The following is a 23,166-nucleotide window of genomic DNA, read 5'->3' as shown; positions in this document are numbered from 1 at the left end:
CCTTCAATCGTTGGATGGTCACAGATGCAACCCCACAGTCGTTGACCTTCACCCTGTCCACAGAATCGAGACCGAGCAAGACAGGCAATCTCACGATGTGAAGTTCCATTCGCGATCCTTACCGCACGGACTGGAAACGTCCCAAAAGGGCAATGCAAGGGATGGGATGCTCCCAAAATGCCTAAAGATCCGATTCGATCCTGGTGCGCGGAAGCACTGGCGGTAGGCAAGAGGCAAACATAATGGCATCAGCGAAAAAGATGACCGAGCGCACAGATATTGACCGAGCGAATCAGTTGCGGCCTGGTTGTTGTGGCCAATCTGTCCACGGAATGAGATCCTGCAGCACTGACCTCCAACACCATCCTAAGTCGGCCGGAGCCAGATCTGAGAATCTCATTAATTCCAGCGTGAACTGTATCTGAGACCAATATTGAAGGAGAGAAAGGGTTGAATATTCCACAACGGACGTATATTGAAGGGAACTTCTATGAGTCCGAAATCTGGAGTGTGAAGTTAGGAGGCTCTGCAAGGGATGAAGTGGATACCGCAAGGCAGCCGATCAGCTAGAGGGGGTCGAAGTCTTCTCGTGCATCAACGTTGAACTTCTTCCGGGAGGAACCAGTCATCCTTTGGTGAGTTAGCGTATCCTGATGACCCTGGACCTTTTTCTCCATGGCTCGGATCTCTGCTTCGGGGTCGACAATCTCACCCTCTGCATAGTCAAGAACCAGCCTACGGCCTAGCAGATGAGTGTTTGAAAGGGCCTCAATGGCATTCTCGGCTTCCTTAGCTGTGAGAAAGTCGGCAAAGGCAAACCCGCGGGCAGTGTTGTCGAACTTCTTGGGCATTCGTACAGTGCGGAGCTGGCCATACGCACTGAACAGGGCGCGAACATCCTTCTTGGTGGCTTCGAAGGGCAAGTTCTTGATGACGATCTTCGTCTTTGCCGAGTTCAGCTTTTTGGACGTGTCTTCTTTGCGCCTTTCCTCGCCCAGATCTGTGGCTTTCTGTGACGTCTGAACAAGAAGCTCGTGCCCATCGAGTCGTCTTCCATTCATCGTCGCGATTGCCGCTTCTGCTTGGCTCTTGGTGCGAAACTCGACAAAGCCAAAGCCCATGCTGAGAATTTCGCCCGGTCGGCTGGGATCTGTCCTTGTCTTGACTCGTGCAGAGAGGAATCCCGACAGTGGCTTAAACGCCTCCACAAGTCTGGTTGAGGTGGTCGAGAAATTCAAATTGCGCACAAAAACCGTAAAGGTCGTAGCAACGACCCCGTCGATCTCGTCTCCGTTGGACTTTGCTGATTCTGTGGTTGTTGCCGGCGCAGGACCGTCCCAGAGGCCAGCTGGACCCTTTTCGAGAAAGAGTACGGAGCCTCTTAGATTCCGATATGCCAGCTGTTTTAGCGCCAAGGAAGCCTGACTGCTCTCACGATACCGGACGGCCGCCATGGTACCTGTTGGCGGGAAAAGCAGACGCTCAACTGTCCCGTACTGGGCGAGCATCTGGGACAGTTCCTCCGCAGTGGTACCAAACGAGAAATTCTTCAGCAGTAGCGTCCGATCGTCCCGTGACCGACTTTTGAAGGCGTCAATATTTACACCATTGGACTTCAAATAATCCTTGGTCTCCTTGATAACACTAGTTTCCGCATGCGCTTGTTTGACAGCCGCATCTGCCGAGGCAGGGTCGAGCAAGTCTGCCTTCGAGACACCTAGACGAGTAGCGACAGATGCCAGGACCGCATCCGGATTCATATATAGCGAGTTCCAGCTGAAGCTTGAAGTCGAGGCCTCATTCTTGCGCTTGATAGCCTTTTGTTGCTTCAAGGGCAGTTTCGATATTTCGAACTCGCTGAGCTTTTGGGTCTTCTTGTCTGAAGATGGGAGAATGTGCATCAACCGGCCCCGAAAGTCCTTGCCATCGAGGGCGACAATAGCTTTTCCCGCATCCACTGGCTCCACGAACTGTACATAGCCAAGGCCTTTTCCAGTGGATTTTCGCGTATCTGTCACCAGATGAACCTAGCGACTGTTAGTGACGATTCCAACGGCGCACAACGGATAACGAAGTCGGAAAAGAAGAAGTCAGAAGTGAGAGGCATCTACTAAAATACTCTTTCCCAGTTCGAATCATATGCAAAGCATAAGCTGTCCCTATCAGGAAATCATCACGAAAGCAGGTGGCGTGGTGGGAGGAGACCAGAGGCAGACTCACTTCTGAGATTCTTCCGAAGGGAGCAAAGACGGCTCGGAGGTCGTCTTCATGTGTATCGAATGGGAGGTTCCTGACAAACAACCGAGCGTTGGGCACAGATACAGAGGGATCCTGTGGAGTTTCCGTGTCTTGATCGTCGCCCTCGCCGGCCTTGATTCCAGCAACTGTCGTGTCGGTGTTGCCTGGATCGACAGCATCAGTGTGAAGTGCCATTGATCTGTCCTTGCTGGTTTCGTTCTCCTCCACCAAGTCCAGAGTTCTGTTTGTTTTCCGTCGCAACCAATCCATGTCTGATTTCGGCGCTTCTGAAGCGTCGCTATAGCCAAGTGCTTCTTCTGACGGTTGTTCTTGTGATTGAGGTTCCTCCTCCTCCGGGACAATATTTACCTGGGCGGCTGGATTAGAACTCGCTTCAGTGGCAGGTTGTGTGGGTCGGCTGATTGGAGGCTGCCGGGTGTGTTCGCCATCATCTTGAACATGGCGCTTCCTTTTCCTCGAAGCACGTTCCGACACAGGAACCGCCTGGCCTTTCTCATCGCGCCTGACTTGGACGGGCTTGGCTAAGGTGACAGAGATCTTCGACATGCGAACGAAGGACTTGTTGAAATATTGAACCGCGCTCTTGGCCTGTTCATTAGTCGAGAAGCCTACAAAGGCCATGCGGCGGTCTGGAATGACATGAGCATCTGTGACGGTGTACTTCCCTCGTGCCGCAAAATGTGACCGCACCTGGTCTTTGGTCGTCGATGGCGGGAGCCCCGAGACGTAGATGCGAGTGACCGAAGAGTCATCGTGGTCCTCGGCTGCTGCCATGCTGTTCTACACTGGCAGTGCCAAAGAAGAAACTGCCACGGAAAAGCGTCTTTGGCCTCGAGAAAAAATCGCCAAGAGTAGCCGAAATTTCCCCGCATGATCCTGGTCACTGGCTGCGCGTCTGCGCATGTGCATCAGGGCGTTAAAGTATCGTGTGATCCTGAGTCCACCTTTGCTTCACACATCAGACTAATACTGCGGCCTTTTCTTGTGCAGCGTCGTCCTTGTATTCCTTGATACAGCGAACGATTCGACACAGGTGAAACCTATCGTCACCATGGCCGCCCCGGAACCCAATCCCGAAAAGAAGGTCAAGTTGGAGCGTAAGTCGTCCAATACATGCCCTTGCAGATGTTCGGCTGATGTCCGTGAAGCCCAGATCAAGTCTGTCGACATGGTAAGATATCCTGGAGCAAGAGAACACCGGCGCGCTGCTGACGAGTTCACAAGAGCGAGGATATGCAACAGGAAGCTATTGAAGTTGGTATGAGATGCACAACGCGAGAAGAGTGGGAACAACGAAGATTCTGACAGGTGGCCTAGCACAAGATGCAATGGAGAAGTTCAGTGTCGAAAAGGTATACATTTAAGTCCCTCGAGTCGGCGTCGGTGGCGTGCTCATTCGCGACAGGACATTGCTCAACATATCAAGCGAGAGGTATCCGATCCCTGAAAGGCAGCACACCTGGTCCGACTCGTCTGACAGCTCCACACAGTTCGACTCGAAAAAGGGTGCCACATGGCATTGCATAGTGGGAAGGAACTTTGGCAGCTTCGTCACGCACGGTACGTGTACTCCATGACTCCCACAGATCACGCGACTCCTTGGACCCGAGACTGACGAGGCCGACACAGAAACGAAGCACTTCATCTACTTCTATCTCGGCCACGTCGCGATACTCCTGTTCAAGACGCAGTAATCAAGCAGATGCAGGGCGCATGCGGGCGTCATGGAATTTTGGCACCTTTTGGCGCTACAGGCTTCGAACGACAATCGCTGTTCTGTGGAGAACGATTCGCAAGGCGCATTGAAGCTCTGGATGTATTTACTCGACTCTTAGTACATACAATGGGAGGAGTAGTCGTCGGATATGCTGCGCTGATGGGTGTAAATTGCATTCCTCTCATGGTTTCCCCTTTCGTGCGAAGAATTTCAGCTCACTCCGACACTCTTTGCATCTGACTTGGTCGACGGTGAGTACCGAAGAGTCGGAATACAACCATGGCTACAGGAAGATCCCAGCGTGGAATGAATATCGGAACCTTCACCGCACCTTGAAAGGCTATTGGCGGACTACACGGGAGTATTACCCGGGAGGCACACCAATGACATCGTGGGCAGAATCCGGGGAAAGATGCTCGAAAACATTCAACCGAGTGACTTTCGCCGCTGTGGCCCCTCAACACGAGTTAAAACGTCATGATATTAGAATTCATGTGTAACCTCAATTGTGGTGCAACCTAAATGTAGTGGGTGGTAGGTCATTCTCGTCTCGTCCTCCTGTAGTGGTAATCATCCTCCTCTCACCGCAGTCCTACCTCTGAACGTTTGTGTCTCAACACGAAACAAATACCTTTTCACACAATGAGATCTCTGCCCTTCTCAGCCTCAACTATGAGGATCCCAACCTCAAGCACATTCCATCGCACCGTTCCACAGTCCACTCTCCTGCTCAGACGTCCTCAATCAACCGTTCCAATTTCTCGGCCGTCTACGCAACCCACATCTCAATCCCAAAATGAAACTGAGCCTGAACCTCAATCCCGATCCCAACAAGACATCCAATCCAAACGCAACGCCCAACAAGCCCGCACGACGATTGACCGTCAATCCTACGAATACACCAACTCGGGCACCGACGATGCCGTCGCCGCCCAAGACACGTCTTACACCCCAAACACCGGCTCCACCAGCAACCCGGGCGAAGCAATCGCTCAAGCGGCAGAAGAACTACAACAGCAATCACAGCCGCCTGTCTCTACGGCCGCCACGTCCACGCACTCACAAGCACAAGCACAATCTCAAGCAGGCGTGAAGTTCAATCCCCTGGAAGTCTCGCCTGCCAACACGGCCATCTCGAGCACGACATCGGAATACGAGGGAGGTGGCTCCACCGTCGTCGCCCACGGCGGAGAGCACCTCCCCAACCAGGCTCCCCCAAAGACATACATGGGCACAACCACGCACAAGAGCAAGAGCAAGAGTGCGAGCGTGATATCGAAGACGAGCGAGAAGAAAGTCTTTGCCGGAAAAGATACCAGAAAGGATGTCCGGCCCGGGGCTGAGCAGCGCGAAGTTGAGGAGGGAAAGGGTAGAGGGCCTATATTACGTCCGGGGCCGAGGTGAGGTGGGACGAGCTAAGGCGATTTGAAAAGGCAGGGGGCAGGAAGGGACGAGCGAGAAAGGGACGAGAGAGAGGGGGAGGGAGTGAGTGAGTGAGAAAGAGGCAACCAAGAAGTGAGGGCACCAGTCATGCATAGCATAGCATTAGATGGATGGATGAAGCATCATCATAAAGCTTCGAGGGAAGCAGTGTTTTTGTTAGGGAATTCTTGTGGGGGAATTCTCGTGAGGAAATATTCTCGCGAGTAAACACTCTTCAGGGAACAGCTATTAGGTTTGAGGAAAGGAAAAGGACGTTGATCCGCCGTTTCTTGATCCTACACCAGGACGCACAACGTGGAAGCTCCATCCCACACACTTCGAGGGCACCGTACTTAAGGTCTACCGTCGAAGAAAGTGGAAGGAAGAAGGAAGAAGGAAGGAAGAAAAGACCCATCTTTCATCCAGGACCGCGATGGAGTGGTGCTGACAAGGAAAGACCAGTCTCCGAGGGAACAGTACTCAGCACTCAGTATTCAGTACACAGTGCACGAGGCTGAGGTTGTGGTGGAGGAAAAGCCCAAGCCCAAGCAAAAGCCCAATCCCGAGCCCGAAGTCAATGACGGGGCGACCCAGTCCCTGATGTTAAAGACCAAGCAAAACGGGAAGGATGCGCTTACCTACCTGAGGTACCTATCTACCTTCCTACGTATCTACGCACATACCTACCTACCTAGGTAACTACCACCTGTTCTTTCGACCGACACCAGGATGAAGCACGAGCAGCGAGCAACGACCAACGCGTTCATGAACAACCACTCGACGAACGAAGTGGTGGATACAGTCAACCACGCCTCCATTCGAGCATTCATGCAGTTATGCATTCATGCATGGATCCACGATGCATTTCCATCTAAGTGGGAATCCAATCGGGCATGGACATGAGCACGGAAATGGTATGGACACGGGCAGGGGTTACCGGCACGGACACGGACATGGACAGGAAAGGGGACATGTATTGAGAACGAGGCGTCCAAGGGAGGGAGGGTATAAAAGCAAATAGACCACAGCCGAAATGCCAGATCTTTGACTCCGTTCATATATGTGCCACGCACGTTGCACGTTGCGTACATACCCTGGCGTGCTTGAGAGCTGAAGTCACGTTCACGGCATGGAGCCCAGAATTCTATTCAGAGACAAAAACGAGCGCACAGCATCCGTTCATCAATAGTTGACCAGTCGAGCGACTCGAATCAACTCCTTCGCAATGTCACGTTTCACATTCCTACATGCTAGATACATATCTACTTCAACCCGCCGGTCAGCAGAATGCTCTGCCCGGTCAGGTAGCCGGTCCGACAAATCATGGTCACCACATTGGCGCACTCCTGCGGTGTCCCCAGCCTGCCCACGGGGATGTTCCTAACATCGCCGGGCGTGCCCTCGAGGAACTTGGCATCGGGAATCATGCCCGTCTCGCCGATCATGGCGGGGGCCACGTCGTTGACCGTGATGCCATCCTTGGCCAGCTTGTTGGCGAGGTTGCGCATCATGCCCGTCAGGCCGGCCTTGGAGGCCGCGTAGTGGCATCCGTTGATCCCGCCGCCGTAGCCGGCAATGCTGGACATCATGATTATGCGGCCCCATTTCTGCTGTGCCATGTGCGGGACCGCGAGCTTGGCGAGGATGAAGGGTGCGCGGAGGTTGATCAGGATGGTATAGTCGAACTCGTCGTACGTGATGTCTACTATCTGCGGGACTCGCTTGCCATAGCCTGCGTTGGCTATGAGAATGTCCGGTCCGTGGCCGTGTTGTGATTCAATCTCTTTGTATAATCTTTCCATGTCTTCCGTCGAGGCCATGTCGACTTGATGCGACGAGATCTTGAGATCCGACGGTGAGGAGGACGATTGCAGCTCGGAGATGAGAGAGTCGACATTGGCCTTGTTCTTCGAGTATGTCAGGGCGAGGTGGCAGCCGTTCTTGTACAGATCTCGTGCGCAGCCAGCACCAATTCTGCCGCAGTCAGTCCAAGCTCGTTCGGAGAAATCATCGGGAAACTCTTACCCTCCTGATGCCCCCGTGATTAGGGCTAGTCGGCCTTTGATCTCGTTGTCGACGGACATACTGGCGGAAGGTCTGTCAGGAATCGATCCTGCTGGGCTGCTCGTATGTGAAGTCAGTTGGCTCAGTCTTTGTCCTATATTCATGCCTAAGGTCGAACCCCAGCTTGCGTGCAACTGTAAATCTCCGCCGGGCAAATACCCAATTGTACAGCCGCGGTGACTGCACCGATACACCAGCATGAGCAGATCGGACTGACAATGGGGGGGGGGGTGCGGGGAAGTTCAAGTGTTGCCCACATCGGCTTCTGCGAGGTCGATCTCAGTCGCCGACATTAGCCTGATACGGACGGAACAGCGCCCTTGACGGGGCTTCTCCAAGGAGACGTGTCGTGTCCCTGACAATGCGCTCAGAAGAACAGGTTGCCGTTCCAGTCCATCGGCCAGTTGGCACCATTATTGTTCGTCTGCTGCCATTGCATATTTTGACCTTGAGGCGTAAACGGCGTGGAAGTGTCGAACCCTGCCATTGGGGCGAGGATGTTCATGCCGTTGCCGGGCATCTGGTCGCCAGACACATAGTCTCCGACGGCCTCGAGGTCAAGCCAGGAGAAGTCGTTGGCAGGACTGAATTGCATGTAACCCTGTGCATCGACCCGAACGCTCCCACTCGATGACAGTGGCCCATCTGAGGTGGCAGGAGACTGCAACGGATGTGGTAGCTGTGAAGCCGGCTTGTGCGGCTTCAGCCACAACAACTCCAGTAACCTTGCATAACGTGATCCAGGATCCTGAGCTGACACCGAAGCTCGCTTGAGAACCTCCATGGTCTGCAAGACCAGTTGTCGAACTTGCCGCTCCTCCATGTCCGCCATTACACCGAATGAGCGGGCTTTGTACAGGAACACGGCAGAGTAGATGCAATACAGATAGTACCTCAAGGGCATGTATCGCAGGTACTTGCTTGGATCAATCTGCGTGCTGAGTAGCGTTAGGTAAGCCTTCGCAGCGCCCACGCTTGCCCAGATGAAGCGTGCATCTGGCATGGCGCCAACGTTGCTGAAGACGCTTCGGAGGTGGTCTCGTAGTGAATGTGCTTCAGTCTTCGGCTTGCTGGCAATCGCCTGGGCTATGGCGGCCTGAAAAGCAAAGGCATTTGTATAGAGACACAGATATTCGTACGACAGCTGCAGTGTGACTTTGATGTACGGCGAACACTCCAATCTGCCCCAAGTGGTATTCCACCTTGCAATGGCGGCCCGAAAATCGTCCACATATTTGACGTAGTCGCCCATCAGCATCATCTGGCCGCTGGTGCGCATCCCCGAGTACAAGACGTCGTGGACGTTCGAGTACAGCTGTGTCAAGTCGAGGGTCGCTTGCATGATTTTGGCGTGGTCCTCGTCGCCGGGGCTGAGTGGCTGCAGTGATGGGAAGTCTTGCGATGAGAGTCCGGTCATCGGACCTGGTCCCCTCGACCAGAAGGCTTTTCCGATTCTGACCGATATCAACCGATCAGAGACGTAGCAGTTGGCCCATGCTAGACGCTTCCGTCCGTCAATCCTAGCCTCCTCTGCAGATTCCTGCCGGAAAGCTGTTCGGTCCAGACCCAAGAAGTAGCCCGTCCGCAGGGCCATGCCGACATGCATCCACGCCGAGCGATCTTCTTCGCCTCTCCCAACAGCTTCAATGCGGTTTCGCAGACCTTGCGGCTCCCATTCGGCCAGCAGGAGCAGCGCCTCAACCGCCTCGACGTCGCAATCGTGCCCACCCGCTATTCCCGAAATAAGATCATGCATATATCGGGAACAGCAGGTGTGAATGTTCGGTTGCTCGATAAGATCCTTGGAGGAGATGGTGATGACGGCTGTGAGAAGGTGCTTGTCATTGGCGGCGAAGGCGTCTAGTTGGCTCGGGTCGAAATACTTGCGTGGGACCAAGGGCAGATATGGATGGTAATGCTCGGCGAATCGCCTGACTAGCATCTGGATGATTTCGGCGGTCAGATAGCCCTCGCGCACCAGACGGTACGTCGAAATGCCAGCGTGGATGCCGTTGATCGAACCTCTGGGCTCGGATGAATGCCCATTCCCCAACATTTGGTTCCCCGGATCGTGCTGTTGATTTGCCGCTGCTGTCGCCTTGAGATGATCGGCCTCCCGATTAGCAACATCTTTTAACAACTGCCAGGCATCTGACGGATTTCTGGGTATGGTATTGCCGATTGTGCTGTCGGCAGTCGACGCAGAATCATCGTCTTCGCCAGCGTTTGCGCTCAAGGCCGGACCACCACTGCTGTCATGCCCGCCTGCGCCTGCAGCGGTGGGATCCTGAAGGGGGGAGGGTTGCAAGAAGGCGGGCGGGCGTGGTCGTGAATCGGTCGTGGGAGAGGTATCAAGGGTAGCTTCGTGGAGAGTTGTCAACGGCGGAGGGTTCGACAATGTAGACAAGGTGGTGGTGGTCAGAGTCTTCTTCCTCACTCGACTGCCGCCCCGGTTCGATGTGCCCAGGATACATTCCCGATTTTCCTTCCTGCACCGCGCGCATGGCGGTTGGCCGCCTGACGCTTCTCTATCCGGTGGTCAGTTAGTGTTACGATGGATGCGACACAAGATGAAAGTCGTGAGAGTTTTTGCCGATGGCGGCTATTGCAGCTTGTGAGAGGCGTGTCGATAGCCGGTTCGGACGCCCGAAGCGGACGCCTGGCAGTCGACAAGACCAGGTTCCGCCAACCACGAGAAGTGGCGCACGGGGTGGCATGGGCGGACAAGAGGTCGACTGGCGACAATGTATGTGAGACACAGATGAGAAGGCTTACAGTTCGCATCGCGACTTCCGGGCGCGACAGAAAGTGCAGGCCCTTGACACGCGCTTCATGGGCGTCGACGGGCTTTGCTGTTCGTCCGCCATCCCGGTTGACGGCGAGCGGATTCGGATACGAGTCGAGCGAGGGTCGCGACCGGAAATGCTTCAGTCTCGGTCATCGGTCATCTCGGGCGTCAGGCGTCGACGATGGCTCCAGATCATCGAGTCCACAATTCGGGATCAAACGCATAGTCAGAGCTTCTTCGACCATCGCATCCGATGCAGACTCGGGAGGAATGGCTGGGAGAAGATGCGAATAATCCAGCGTGGAGCGAGCCCGGTGTCTACAGATGTGCCGTGGCCTCAGTGCAGCGCCCGGCTCGCTGGAAGAAGCGCCGACTGCCCGCCAGGCACCCAGCAGGGGCGCCTTGGAGGGGCTGAGGGGCCTGTGGGGGCCCGGGGGAGCCGATACACACAGTACTGGGTACTCCATAAAGCGCACATACTCGTACCTCGTACTAGGTAGGTACCTATGTAGCGCCGGGCATTTCTTGCATGCAGGCCCATCTCCTCCACCGTACATCGGCAGATCAACCGAGAGTCTCCGGATACATTCCACAAACCATGTTATCTGGTTATTCTACCAGGTATGCTCGCTCACAAAACACATGCTGAGGTGATGCAGCTGCTCAAGCTGCTGGATACATGTCAATCGCTGGTCAGCTTCGAGTACCATATTTTCGTCGGGCTCCTTATTTGGCTCGAGGCATCTTTCGTCCCTCAGTGGTGTCACCAGTGCCTGTAGGTTCAGATGAGCGGATGGTATGTGTCGTATCTGGAACTGGCTGGAGAGTGCTTGTGCTCGTGGAAGAGGTGGCGCTAGACATTGAAGAGCTGGCTATTGTCGGACATACCACTCCAACTCCAGTGCCGAATGCTGTTGTGCCACTTGTCCCATTGCTGAAAGGCGCAGCAGGGGTACCAACACCTTGAGCAGGGAGCAACCATGTGACCACCGTGGCATTGGGTACAGTCCCTTGCCAAACGTCATTCTCGCTGCCGCTGAAGGAGACAACAATATCCTGATCACTGCCGATATTGTTCATGAAGATAACCGCCCAGCTGGAGTCCGGGTTGCGTACAGCCATGGTGTAGAACTGGTTGTCCCCTCTAGCATCGCCTTCGTTCCCGTTGCCCAGGACGCGGTAATTCACGCTGCCGCGGCGGACAAACCGTGAGAACTGCCCGACCATGTAATAGTCATTGGTGAGTGTGTATTGACTTGATGAGTTGACAACGACACTTCCCAAGCAACCGGCACATCCGCCGTAAGGTGAATGTGGTCCATAGTTCTCATCCGTCGCCATGACCCACATGGCAGCCGCCGAAGCACCGTGTGTCACGGGCGGGATGAAATTCGAGGCCACCTCGAAGTTCCAGCTCCCTGACTGAGGCAGGTAATTGGAACACTCCGTCATGAACTGCAAGGTGTTTGGGAAAGCATAATGGAAGTCGTCCATGACACTGTAATTTGCGACCGGGCCAGCGTAACAGTGCCACGCCGCAGCGTCTGTTAGGCCACCCTCACCACCAGTTCCTTGAATGACCCGAGCGGGATATACTGGCTGATCGGTATTGTGGTCCTGGTGGCAAGTAAGCTATTTAACAAGCTGTGGGCACACAGATGAGATCAGACGCGGACTTACATATGCCATGATGATAACGCCCCGATCGTGCATTGCCTGGCCCAGGCCCTGGGCGATCAAGCTCGCTGCGTCCACTGGATCAAGAAACATACACGGATACCCGCCCTGGTAGTTCAATGGCTCATTCATCGGCGTGATGCCATTCACTTGGACCCCCAAGTCACGAAAGGCATCGACATACTTGGAAAAGTACCCGACCATCTGTGGGATGTACGCTGGATTGAAGCTGTTATTGAGAATGTTATAGCTTCCTCCACCGTTGACATTGAGGTTGGGAGCAATAAAGAGATCGTTGTATTTCGTCCATCCAGGATACGACCATGGTGAACCAAACAGGAAGACGTCACCCTTGATAGAGCCCATTCTGCCAATGAACTCCGCTTGAGCCGTGCCGTACGGGCCAAGACTGAAGTGGGATAGGTCGAGATCGGGCTCACCCTCGTTGAAGCTGGGCCCATTGTCGTTGTACGTGTATTGTTCACCGGACAGGTCTGAAGAGCCGATAGTGTGACGCATGAAGCCCATGTTGTTGCCGTTTTGACCAAAGAGGTCGTCAAGAACTCTAGCAAGGGTGGCATTGTCAAGCGTGCTGAAAACGGAGGTAGCACTGTCGGTCCATGCATGTCCAAAGCCGACCATCTCCTGCTGAGCGCCATTGGCGGTGTCGATGACGACATTTCGGCGTGGTGGACACGATGCCGTGGCAACTGGAGATGCTAGGAGACGAACGGGTGCAGGGCCAGGTGTCAGTTGACGTGTGCTGTTTGGTGCCAAGGGAACCAGGGCATCTGTGATAAAGGACTGAGGAATCAAGACTGGATGAGCGCCGTCGCCGATGCCACCTCGTGGGCCACATTCTTGAGCACTGGCAATGCATGAGACGCCGAGGTTTCGGATGGACTGTGCAACGACGAGGTTGAGACGAAGCGTCGCCAGGAGGATGGAGAGCATAAGCGTCGACATCTTGAAGTATTCTGCTCGGCCCATCCAAAAACCCAACATCCAAAATGCAAAGGGCCGGACGATTCGCCTCTTGAGCGGGCAGGGACGTGAGGTATAAAGAGGAACTGATGTCGATCTTCTCCATCTCGACGATCAAGCAATGCTCAAAAAGCAACCTTCCCTTTCTGTATTCAGGCGACTGCCCGGTGAGGAGAACTCCAGATCTTCATGCAGGAACACTTCAGAATTATGCCTACCGTCTGTGTAAATGCAGGAACAACACTCACACGGGATGAAACGTGTCACCAAGTGACGATGCTGCGAGCTTCAATCGGGCCTCGGACGGAACTGACCAGGAACTTCAAGCGGTCGACCATAGCTGGACAACACTGAGAGTCGCAGGATAACTCGTTGACACGGACCCTGCTACAGGACTTCCGCTCCCGAACATCCGTGAAGCAGGACAGCTGGTTGATGTACAGTACGGAAGAGAGTGCCGCAGGACGTTGCAGCAGCGAATTTGATGTCCACATCAAATGCGGGGGCTGATGCCTTCGTCTCCGAGACTCCGCGGCTGAATTCTACAGTACGAGGTACGGAGTACAGTCACGACGGAATAATGAAGACGTGGCAGGTTAGTGCAAGTTGTGGGAAATATACCGCCAAATTTGGTGGTAGAGTGCCGCCGCCTTTAGGGGTCCTCTTTCCTCGCAGCCTAGGAAGTGCGCCCCACTACCCGGACTTCGCGAGCGGTTATCTTCCCCCGCTGCCACCCCACCATTTCGGAACAATCACCATCCCCATTCGCAGTCGCCAAACAAGACAGGGATGCGGACAAGCAATCAGCAAATGAGACAGAGATTCAGAGGCTCTTTTCAGGCTCTTCGTCAAGACTTCGTACGCTACGATGATGACCGCAAGGTACGCATTGCCCTTACATTTTATATTTCTACACTAATTCTATAGCAATAACAGCATTGCAGCTCGAGTTCAAAATTTCATCTTACGGACCGAACGAACCCTCTTTTGCCGCTCCTTAACCCCTTGACTGATGCTACCGTTGCTGGATTCCCTGCTACGCCTGCAGAAATTGAGCGGATGGGTGAGCAAGAAATGAGCGCGTCTCACGAGAACTTGGTACACAAGCTCCTGGTACTGCTACGAGGCCAGCGAACAGAAGCCACCTGAGGGCCCACGTCGGCTTAAAAGCACAAGGTACATGAAGAGCACCAACTAAAACTGAATTGATAGATCGTGGTCGCTGCCTGGATCCACCAGAAGGACAGGGGCAGGCGTCGGCTTCACGGGTAGAACAACTCCTGCGTCGATGGTAAACCCTCTTCTTGGGTACGGAAGTGCATCATGGCCATGCAAGATCGACCGTGCAGCAAGTTCAGCCACGGAGGGCGCTTCTTGTGTGCTCTCCGCCTCGGCCTCAAGCCCACCCATCCACTGACTCGCTTCGTCCAACTTCTCATGGGAGGCGTTGACGTGTCGCTCAGTCTGGCTATTCGTCGAAAGATCATCGCCGGATTTAGCAAAGGCAAATCCCTGTGGGAGGTCCTTCGTGCGTTTGAGGCATCGCAAGCCGGGGACCTTCGAGGCGACTTTCCGCACAGCGGAAGCGACCTTGCTGGCTTTCCTCCTGACGCGTCTCGCGCCGACACTGAATGTGTCTGCGGAAACAAATGATGCGAAAGATGCATCGCTGGCATTTGAATGGATGGACAAGCGCTTTGGGGGCGAACTCTGGGGAGGTGTGGTCGGCGACGGCATCGGCGTTCTTACCTTGGCGGCTTTGACCTTCTTGTTGACCCTCTTTCGTTCGGTCACTTGGTCTTCCAAGAGCGCAGCGTCGTACTCGACCGGATAGGAATTGCGCAGCATGGTCAATGCATCGATCACTTTCCCCCGATGGAACGCGCCGGGATGCGTACGCTTCGTGGTACGGCCACGTTCAAGCTGTTGCTCAACCTCATTTAGACTGGCAGGTTCGTAGATGAAGTCGTGGCCAAACTCGTCGGCATACTTGTTCGCCTTCTCGACTCCAGCCATAAAACGAGACTTCTGTCGTTCTCGCAAAAGAAGCCGAGGTTCTTGCTCCTTATCGCTGACATAAGGGGATGTGTACTGACCTCTTTTGCTCACTAGCCAGCGCTTGTTGCCACGGTTCAGTGCGGCGCGACGGTTTTCTCCAAATTCAATCACTGCTGGTACTGCCACTCTGACGCGAGTGCCGTCTTCGTCATGCTTGATGTGGCCGGAGGCTACGATACGCGACGCGAGGGAAGCGAGTCGTAAGATCCTAGCGTCCGCAGCGAGCGCGGTGCAGCGGGAATAGATTGCATCAACGAGGTTAATTCGCTGGACGATGAGCCTCTTTTCGGGATCGTCGAACATGTGGAACTGTGCTCCTTGCTCGTTGATTGCGTCGAGAAAAGGAGGGCAGGAGGACTTGCCTGGAATGTGCCCAAGCGCAGGGCACGATTGTGTATGTTGCATAGACTCAGCGGAGTTCCGTAATGAGGATGTGCGAGGACGAGTGGTTGTACCTTCTGAAGGAGCGCTGTGGCGTTATTGCTATCCTGCGATCCGGGGACGACGAATATCGATTGTGGTCTACTCCGGTCGCTTACAACGCCAACACTGTATCGTCTTGTGGTAGTTCTGAATTCCTGGATATGAAAGACATGCAGAATAGGCAAAGAAAGAGAAATCCTGTCAACTGTAAGGTTGTGATGATAGAAGACGTCAGATCTGATGCTAGTTGTGGCAAAACGAGTCGCAGCCCGAGGGTCAGTCGCGTATATCAAAAGCAGGCATAAGAGCACTTGGACTCATAAAGAACAAAGACGCGGACAAGGGTTGCCAGGTTCGACAAAGATAACATGGGCTGAAGGAGGCGAGACTGACCAAGGTTTCAAAGTCCTGTCTTTGTTGGTCGCCGACGCCGTGAACATTGCATTGTTCCAAATGCTGAATACACCCAAGGAGGGAAGTTTCGTGCAGAGTCACCCTGACCTGACATGGTGTACCTCAGCCGTTTTCAACCTTCATCAGGATCCGCGTAATCGGGATCCGTCTCTCGCTGCCTTGCCCAAAGTCGCTGGATCTGTTCCCTCTGTTCTGCGTCTTCGACTTCTTGGCCTTCTTTCTCCTTTTTCACTTTCAGCCTCAGCCGCCCTTGAGATCCACGGCCGGTGAAATCTAACTGCCATTCCAAGGGTAACTTCCCTTTCGGAGCACCATCACGGGTGTCTTCGGCGTCGGAACTAAGCCAGCTATAACCGGCCTTCAAAATGACATTCGCATATATCGTGAAGTAGCCCCATCCTAGCCGTGTAACGGCGTAGGGTGGTCTGTCAAGCACAATAATGGGGTTTCTGAAAGTCGGGTGCTAACATCACAAGTTGGCGAGCTCAGTTTGCGGAAACGGACATGCGGACTTACCAGAAAGATTTGGATCTCTTCAATCAGGTCATTTCGTGAAGGGCGGACGAAGAACTTCCACTGATGCTTGTTGTTGGACCCTTCGGCAGCTCTGATCTCTGTGTGTTCATTCCCGATGTAGACGGTCAAGGTCTCGACGGTTGAGCCAAAGTCGTCCTCCTCGCCTGCTTTGGACTCGACCTCTCGTGCCTGGTAGGATGAAGGATAGTCACGCTGAAGAGCCCTCTCCCGAGTTGGATCAGGTACGGAGTTGGTGGATGTCCGGCACATCGGACAGCGCGTTTCAACTTCGTGAGGAAGGAAGACCGTAGCCTCGTCATCCAAGCCCACATGAGCCAACTGGGAGGAGATTGATACATCTGCCCATTGGGCCATACAAGATTCGCACATTGTATGGCTGCATCTTGTGCGGACGGGCTTGTATAGGAGCAGATGGCAAATGGGACAGAGATCATCATGGTCGATGTCTTTCTCTTTTGCAGCTGTCGGGGCGCCACTCGTCGGCGCCATACTCGCGTCTGAAGGCTCAGCCCGCAATTTCCGCTTCATAACGAAAGAGGACGGATATATCACAGGCCTCAGAAAAGGAATGAATTTCTTCGTCGCCAATTTGTCGCACTTGAAACTGGGCAGAAGGATGTAGGAGAGCAAGATCGGACTGTTGCCTCCGTTGGCTGCCTCGAGATTTCATCCATGCATGAGATCCGTGTGGTTCGCCGTAGACTCCGCATTAGGTAATTATATGAGTAAGGAGGACCAAGAGCACACGTAGTGCACAAGTACGGGCTACTAAGTGGTACGTTAGTACGAAGATTGGCGTCACATGTGGAGTGACTTTGGTGACTTCTGGCCACCGGCTGCGGAAGGCACCGGCATTCTGGGTCCCTCGAAATGCCCGCGATTGGGCGCTGAAGACACGCTTAGGTGCCTGGGAAGCCCCCTAAAAATTGCAGTTTGTTGCATGACATGCAGAGCGAAATCACGACGAGGCAAAATCGAACGAAACATAAACCCAGCGATCTGTCAGCGTCGTCGCTTGCTCCCAATGCTGAGGTTCGGGTTCCTCATCCTGTCCTAGGCGTCATTCCTGTTTGCGCTGTCGATCCTGTGGCCACTTGTTGTCCTCACTCCCGCCAAAGTACGGTTCACCATGCCTGGCCGAACGCTCCCTACCATCACCCGCGCCGAGGTGGAGCAGCATAACAATAAGGAGTCGTGCTATGTCACGATAGGCGAGAAAGTCTTCGATGTGACCGATTTCATTGACGACCACCCGGGTGGTGGTGAGCTGATACTGGAATTCGCCGGGAAAGATGTTAAAGCCATCATGGAAGACGAGGTGTCGCATTTCCACACCGAAACTGCGTACGAAATTCTAGACGAAAGCCTCGTCGGCTTCATGCCTACGGAGCCGGTCTTGAAGACCGCAGTTGATGCTTCACGCCCTGACCAGATTGTCCCGTTACCAGCCACACAAGCAGGCAATGAGCAGCTGAAAGCCCACGGTGTCGACACCGACGGTCTACCATCCCGGCCACTGTACGCATCCACAGGCATGTCCTCGGAAGAGGATCTCTCAAAAGAGACGGATTTAAATCAAGATTGGAAAACGCACAAGTTTTTGGACCTAAACAGACCGCTCTTCCCACAAATGCTGTTCAGCAAGTTCTCGAAGGAGTTTTACCTCCAGCAGATCCATCGACCGCGACACTACAAAGGCGGTGATTCCGCGCCACTGTTTGGGAACTTCCTTGAACCCTTGAGCAAGACGGCCTGGTATGTCGTACCATCTCTGTGGCTGCCACCTGTTATATACGGATCGTATCTGGGCATCACCAATCTCACATACACGGCCGAGGGAGTCGGATATTGGTGCCTGGGACTCTTCCTGTGGACATTGGTCGAATATCTTCTGCATCGGTTCTTATTCCACCTTGACTATTACCTGCCCGATCACCCGGTCTTCTTGACGCTACATTTCCTCCTCCACGGCATCCACCACTACCTTCCCATGGACAAATACCGATTGGTAATGCCCCCGACGCTGTTCCTCGTCCTGGCCACACCATTCTACAAGCTCGCGCACGCGGTCTTCTGGTACAATTGGTACGCCGCCATCACGGTGTTCTCCGGTGGCATATTCGGATACATCTGCTACGACTGCACGCACTACTGGTTGCACCATCATCAATTGCCGGCTTTTGTGCGCGAGTTGAAGAAATACCATCTCGCACATCATTACCAAGACTTTGAACTCGGGTAAGCACACCATAATTAGGTACCCTGAACCATTTGGGCAAATGGAAGAAATGGCTGACCGATCGACTACTTTTAGTTTTGGCGTAACATCCAAATTCTGGGATTACATCTGGGGGACGGAGCTGAAATACGCAAAGCCCATCAAATCTTCGTGAGGGCGAGCCACGGAACAACTTTTCCCTCAGTTGTACTTGTACCATACTGTTTTTGGAGCGATAGAAAGCGGCATAAGGAGCGGATGAGACCTTGCAATTGGATGGTAGATTCGATGTTCGAGGGTGGCGCTACGGGTGACCAGGATTGTGAACAGGCAGTCTATCTATACCAATCCCTTTTTCAGGCAGCAAGGAGATACCACAGGGACGCAGGGACGCAGAGACGCACAAACCCGCGGCATGCATACCTCTCCGGTTGCCCACGGCGAAGTAAATACCTAATGCTAATACATCCGCCACAAGCTTCGTATTTCGTGCTGAGCACACGAGTAAATACGTAAGGAATGGAACTATATATTTGAGCAAGGAAATCCACGGAGATGAGGAACAAAGTGGGAATCAAAGTAGAAAGCAGAGAGCAGAAAAAGTGGCAAGAACTCCTGTACAGAGTAATAAAAGTACGTTAAAGTTCATTCGCAGTCACCATACGTGACTCACGCAAATGCGAATACCTACTCGTACTTGAATGTGCAAGCTTCATATCTGGTCATATGTGTGGCGTATCTGTTATGTATGTAGATCGTGAATGAAGATCATCTCGTCCAGTCCAGTCCAGTAACGTCGCGTCGCGTCGCACCACCGTGACTTGTTTGGCAGAGCAGCCAGCCAGCCAGCCAGCCAGCCAGCCTGCGGCGCAGCTCCATCTCGTCGTGTGTTGACGAGACCTGTCTGTCTGGCCAATTCAATCTGTCCATCTGGAACGGCACGGTACAGTCCATACAGCTCCTCGCTTTCCACATCTCATTCCTCAATATCAATCATGAGACGGTTGACGTCGTCTTCGCATCCTCTGCTGACATCCAGCCGAGAACGACGAAGGGATTTCGTGCTCTAAGGCGGAAAGCAGCGTGGATTGTTGATGCCGGTTCGGGGGCGGGAGTTGCGGCTGGGTCTGGAATTAGGATGACTGTTAGTGACTGCGGCTGCTGCTGCTCAGACGATGATGACGATGATGGGACTGGTGCTGGAGCAGGGAAAGACAAAGTGGATGTGGAAGTGGTGGGGATGACTGTGATGGTGGCTGTGTATGTGAACGTGGAGGTGGATGACACGGACTCGATGGTCGGGAGGGCTGGGAACGGTGAGACAGCGATGGCTTTGGGATCGACAGCAGTAGTAACAGCAGCAGCAGCAGCAGACGAAGGAGCAGATGGCATGTAAGTCGTCAAGCTGACAATGCTTTGGACTGTGACGGTGGTCTGGCCGGTTGACGTGGTTGTATAGTCCTTGTCACCATGATCTTGTCCGCTGCTGCTGTGATTCCCCTGTGGCCATCCTGTAGGTCGATCATGAGGTCGCCGAGTCCGTGAAGCTGAGTCGCCACCGAGCCACGGCGGCGGCCCGGCAGAACGAGTGAAGTTCAGGTGGGCCCAAGGGCGGGTGCGGGAGAAGGGTGAAGTTGCAGGGGAAGAAAAACCATCGGACGCAACAGTAGGAGCGGCGGGATATGACTCACCTGCATCACGCTTGGTGTACTTGGTCACGTACACAGTCTGCAGGAGAGTTTCAGTGACTGATTCGTACTCAGTAAAGGTGGCGACTTGTTGAGCGTTGGCGACTGCATTGGGTGCTCCTGTCACTTGTGGTCCTGATGAGTTGAGAGAGTTAGCAGAGGCTTTCTTGAACCACTTCAAGAGTGACTTCATGAAAGCAGGGAGGAGGGACCACATACTATTGTTGTCACCACCGCGGCCACCCCGGCCGTTTCCATTGGCGTCGCCAGTAGGTTGAGACGAATCAGCGGTTACGCCGATGGGAATGACAGTGAAGGTCTGCGTCTCGAGGCCTGGGCCGGCGGTCGAGCCTGTGTGGACGGACAAGAATCCGGGAATGGCTGTGTCGGACGCAGTGGCAGCAAAGATACTAGCTTCGCTTGCACCACCAGCAGCTGGACCGGTAGCCGAGGCAGAGAAAGCAATCGTAGAACCTGTAGGGGACGAAACGGTCAGCGATGGAGTTGTGGTTATTGGTGAGGAAACGGTGCGCGTGAGAAAGGTAGTAACAACGTTCGAGAAAGGGATGGTCTGACCTGTGACTGCAGTTGGGTTGGCAATGTCGGACATCTGATCGGGCACAGCAGCAAGGTCGTACGGCTGACCTTGCGCAAAGTTGACTTGTGCTTTGGAGACGGGAACAATGCCAGAGTCACCAACAATATCAATATCCATGCAAGTCGTGTAAATTTCCTGCTTCCCATTTGGGAATCCAGGAGTGCCCGGCATGGTGGGCCAATCCCACACCCAATAGAGAGTGTATGGTTGACCGGTGGCCATGTCGGCTGGAAGTTGGATATCTTGTTGGCACCAGAGATCATTGCCCATCACCATACCAAATGGATGGCTGAATTGTTGTTGACGTTGTTGGGAAATTGCACCGCCATTGGTCTGGTAGCATTGCCCATCGTCAAAGTTGCGGGTGGAGAGAAGGCGACCACGACCATCACCACCTGTTCCATCCGGAGTCCAGACACGGTGGATGGCGAGAAAAGAGTCGTCAGCGCTAGGTCGACTGGTGCCATAGACGTAGACTGTGCCACGATTTTTTGGCTTGCCAGGTTGGTTGTCTGGCAGGGTGACATGGCCATTCTCTTGAAATCGCAACGCAACAGCATCTCCAGGAGAGGCCTGTAGTCTGGGAGAACCATCCGTCTGGGTCTGAGAAGTTTGGGATGACTTGCACATGAGGTCAGAGGGTAAGATCTGGTTGATAGTGCGGCCATCCGGTGGGATGAGGTTGACCATGGTAGGATCGCCAAACCCGGGAGTACCGCGCAAGACATTGCCACGAGGGAAACCTGGTTCGCCAACCAAGGTGCCATTCGGTGCGATAACCATCAATTGTTCAACCCAAGTGTGCGCCAATGCGAGTGGTGCTGAAGCAATCAACCCGATGAGGGCGCTGCTCAGAATCGATTTGATCGGCATGGTGAACTTTGAAGATTCGTAGAAATCGGGGCTTGAGAAAACCGGCTTCTGGCCAGAGAAGTGTATAGTTGTCGACTTGACCAGCAAGATGAGTCGTACAGCTGTTGGGTATTCGTAGGAAAGCGGTGGTCGTAGATCTAACTCTTTGGGAGAGACCGAATGTACTCGCTGAGTATCTGTGTCTGAAAGGATAGGTTTGTTCGACACTTGTCGAAGGTCGCAAAGCGAAGGAAGTGAACGACTCAGTCGGAGCGCAAGGATTGTCAAAGAACAAACAAAGAGAGTGAGATACAAAAGAGTGACGATTGATCACATTGACCCGGGAGAACAAAGAGTGTCCTACAATGCTTGCACAAGCATTGTTGTTGCTTGGTCGTGTGAACAATGGTAAGGAACGGCTGGACGACAAGCGAGCGACTTCACCTGCGGTTCGTGGTCAGCGGACACCCGAGGGTCAGGCAGAAAAAGTGACTGAGCGCCGTCCACGGGTCAAGAGCTTCAGACCAGCAGATGAGCGAGTGGAGCATGGTTATGGGAAACCCGATCGACATCTAAGCGCAAGGGGCGATGGAGCGGTTCGAACGGATGGAGCCCTGATCCATGAAGATAGATCCCATTCTGGGGAGAAACCTGCGGGAGAGACACGGCCTTTGCCGTCTATAGGATAGAGAAGAACCTTAACATTGTGGATGGTTGCCGCAGCCTGTTCAATGGTGTGGCAACGAATAGCCAATACTTGACTGCCTGCAGGGCCATCATGCAGAGCAAAGGGTCTCTTCGTGTCCAGTAGGCGAAGGAGATGGTGTTTCAGGAGCTTGATTTTCGCGTGGCGTGCCAGGGTGCCAGATAGTGACTCGGTTGGTGCGGAACATTTCGTCGATCTCGTGATAAGGTGATAAAGCTTTGTGGAGAGGGGCCTCGGCCTGCAAGCTGTCAGTATTGTGTATTGTTCACCATTCGAACTTCTCTTTTGAACAATGTGACCATATCCGAGCTTCAAGTTCATGTGAGGCTGGAAGTGACATGGTCAGCGACATCCATGCCGCGCGATCATCGAGCGCGAGTACGAGCATCTTCCCAGCCGTTGCGCGATATCCTGGACGTTGGTGCAACAAACAAGGAAGTCCTTGTGACCCCTCTCAATCTCGACCTCCCAAGCAGTGAGAGAGAAGAGAGGACAAAGTGAAGCCCAAAGAAAGGGGCGGAGACTTGGAAGTGGAGTCCCTTCAAACGTTAGCGTGTGTTTCAATTCGGTCCTAGCGCTTCGCTAAAATGAGTGCTGGACCTCCCAGCCAATCATTGCCCCCAAGGCTCTTCTTGCTGCAGCTTCGCGTGTCCATCTCGCCCGCATCGTTGCCGGCCTCGCCTTTTGCACTTGGGCCCGCCCTCGAGCGTAGAAGCACCTATCTTGCTGCAGCATGCTCGGATCTAATGCATAAGTACGCA

The 23,166-nt window shown here is 53.8% G+C and overlaps 10 protein-coding genes across 10 annotated transcripts; 3 read left to right on the top strand and 7 right to left on the bottom strand.

Moving 5' to 3' along the window:
• Positions 1-566: 566 nt before the first annotated feature.
• G647_05702 (uncharacterized protein) lies at positions 567-3,033 on the bottom strand (the record flags this gene model as incomplete). The annotated part of the gene is made up of 2 exons (XM_008730028.1): positions 567-2,027; positions 2,221-3,033. 2 exons carry the CDS (start codon positions 3,031-3,033, stop codon positions 567-569), a joined length of 2,274 nt encoding a protein of 757 aa, XP_008728250.1.
• Positions 3,034-3,310: 277 nt separating this feature from the next.
• G647_05701 (dynein light chain, cytoplasmic) lies at positions 3,311-3,953 on the top strand (the record flags this gene model as incomplete). The annotated part of the gene is made up of 7 exons (XM_008730027.1): positions 3,311-3,356; positions 3,408-3,430; positions 3,484-3,517; positions 3,577-3,611; positions 3,665-3,691; positions 3,750-3,819; positions 3,889-3,953. 7 exons carry the CDS (start codon positions 3,311-3,313, stop codon positions 3,951-3,953), a joined length of 300 nt encoding a protein of 99 aa, XP_008728249.1.
• Positions 3,954-4,648: 695 nt separating this feature from the next.
• G647_05700 (uncharacterized protein) lies at positions 4,649-5,380 on the top strand (the record flags this gene model as incomplete). Its single annotated transcript, XM_008730026.1, has 1 exon — positions 4,649-5,380. One exon carries the CDS (start codon positions 4,649-4,651, stop codon positions 5,378-5,380), a length of 732 nt encoding a protein of 243 aa, XP_008728248.1.
• A 1,280-nt stretch (positions 5,381-6,660) lies between these two features.
• Positions 6,661-7,482, bottom strand: G647_05699 (uncharacterized protein; the record flags this gene model as incomplete). Its single annotated transcript, XM_008730025.1, has 2 exons — positions 6,661-7,372; positions 7,424-7,482. The coding sequence occupies 2 exons, from the start codon at positions 7,480-7,482 to the stop codon at positions 6,661-6,663; spliced, it is 771 nt and encodes a 256-aa protein (XP_008728247.1).
• Positions 7,483-7,829: 347 nt separating this feature from the next.
• Positions 7,830-10,329, bottom strand: G647_05698 (uncharacterized protein; the record flags this gene model as incomplete). Its single annotated transcript, XM_008730024.1, has 2 exons — positions 7,830-9,990; positions 10,238-10,329. 2 exons carry the CDS (start codon positions 10,327-10,329, stop codon positions 7,830-7,832), a joined length of 2,253 nt encoding a protein of 750 aa, XP_008728246.1.
• Positions 10,330-10,976: 647 nt separating this feature from the next.
• On the bottom strand, positions 10,977-12,893 carry G647_05697 (uncharacterized protein; the record flags this gene model as incomplete). Its single annotated transcript, XM_008730023.1, has 2 exons — positions 10,977-11,867; positions 11,931-12,893. The coding sequence occupies 2 exons, from the start codon at positions 12,891-12,893 to the stop codon at positions 10,977-10,979; spliced, it is 1,854 nt and encodes a 617-aa protein (XP_008728245.1).
• Positions 12,894-14,105: 1,212 nt separating this feature from the next.
• G647_05696 (uncharacterized protein) lies at positions 14,106-15,272 on the bottom strand (the record flags this gene model as incomplete). Its single annotated transcript, XM_008730022.1, has 1 exon — positions 14,106-15,272. The coding sequence occupies one exon, from the start codon at positions 15,270-15,272 to the stop codon at positions 14,106-14,108; it is 1,167 nt and encodes a 388-aa protein (XP_008728244.1).
• A 646-nt stretch (positions 15,273-15,918) lies between these two features.
• G647_05695 (uncharacterized protein) lies at positions 15,919-16,832 on the bottom strand (the record flags this gene model as incomplete). The annotated part of the gene is made up of 2 exons (XM_008730021.1): positions 15,919-16,269; positions 16,323-16,832. The coding sequence occupies 2 exons, from the start codon at positions 16,830-16,832 to the stop codon at positions 15,919-15,921; spliced, it is 861 nt and encodes a 286-aa protein (XP_008728243.1).
• A 640-nt stretch (positions 16,833-17,472) lies between these two features.
• Positions 17,473-18,736, top strand: G647_05694 (uncharacterized protein; the record flags this gene model as incomplete). The annotated part of the gene is made up of 2 exons (XM_008730020.1): positions 17,473-18,581; positions 18,658-18,736. The coding sequence occupies 2 exons, from the start codon at positions 17,473-17,475 to the stop codon at positions 18,734-18,736; spliced, it is 1,188 nt and encodes a 395-aa protein (XP_008728242.1).
• An 818-nt stretch (positions 18,737-19,554) lies between these two features.
• On the bottom strand, positions 19,555-21,720 carry G647_05693 (uncharacterized protein; the record flags this gene model as incomplete). Its single annotated transcript, XM_008730019.1, has 1 exon — positions 19,555-21,720. One exon carries the CDS (start codon positions 21,718-21,720, stop codon positions 19,555-19,557), a length of 2,166 nt encoding a protein of 721 aa, XP_008728241.1.
• Positions 21,721-23,166: the final 1,446 nt, after the last annotated feature.

This window comes from Cladophialophora carrionii (genome assembly GCF_000365165.1).
Source record: "Cladophialophora carrionii CBS 160.54 unplaced genomic scaffold supercont1.4, whole genome shotgun sequence".
Taxonomy (NCBI): Eukaryota; Fungi; Ascomycota; class Eurotiomycetes; order Chaetothyriales; family Herpotrichiellaceae; genus Cladophialophora; species Cladophialophora carrionii.
Note: the sequence above shows the minus strand (reverse complement) of the source record. Positions and strands in the feature narration are given on the sequence as shown.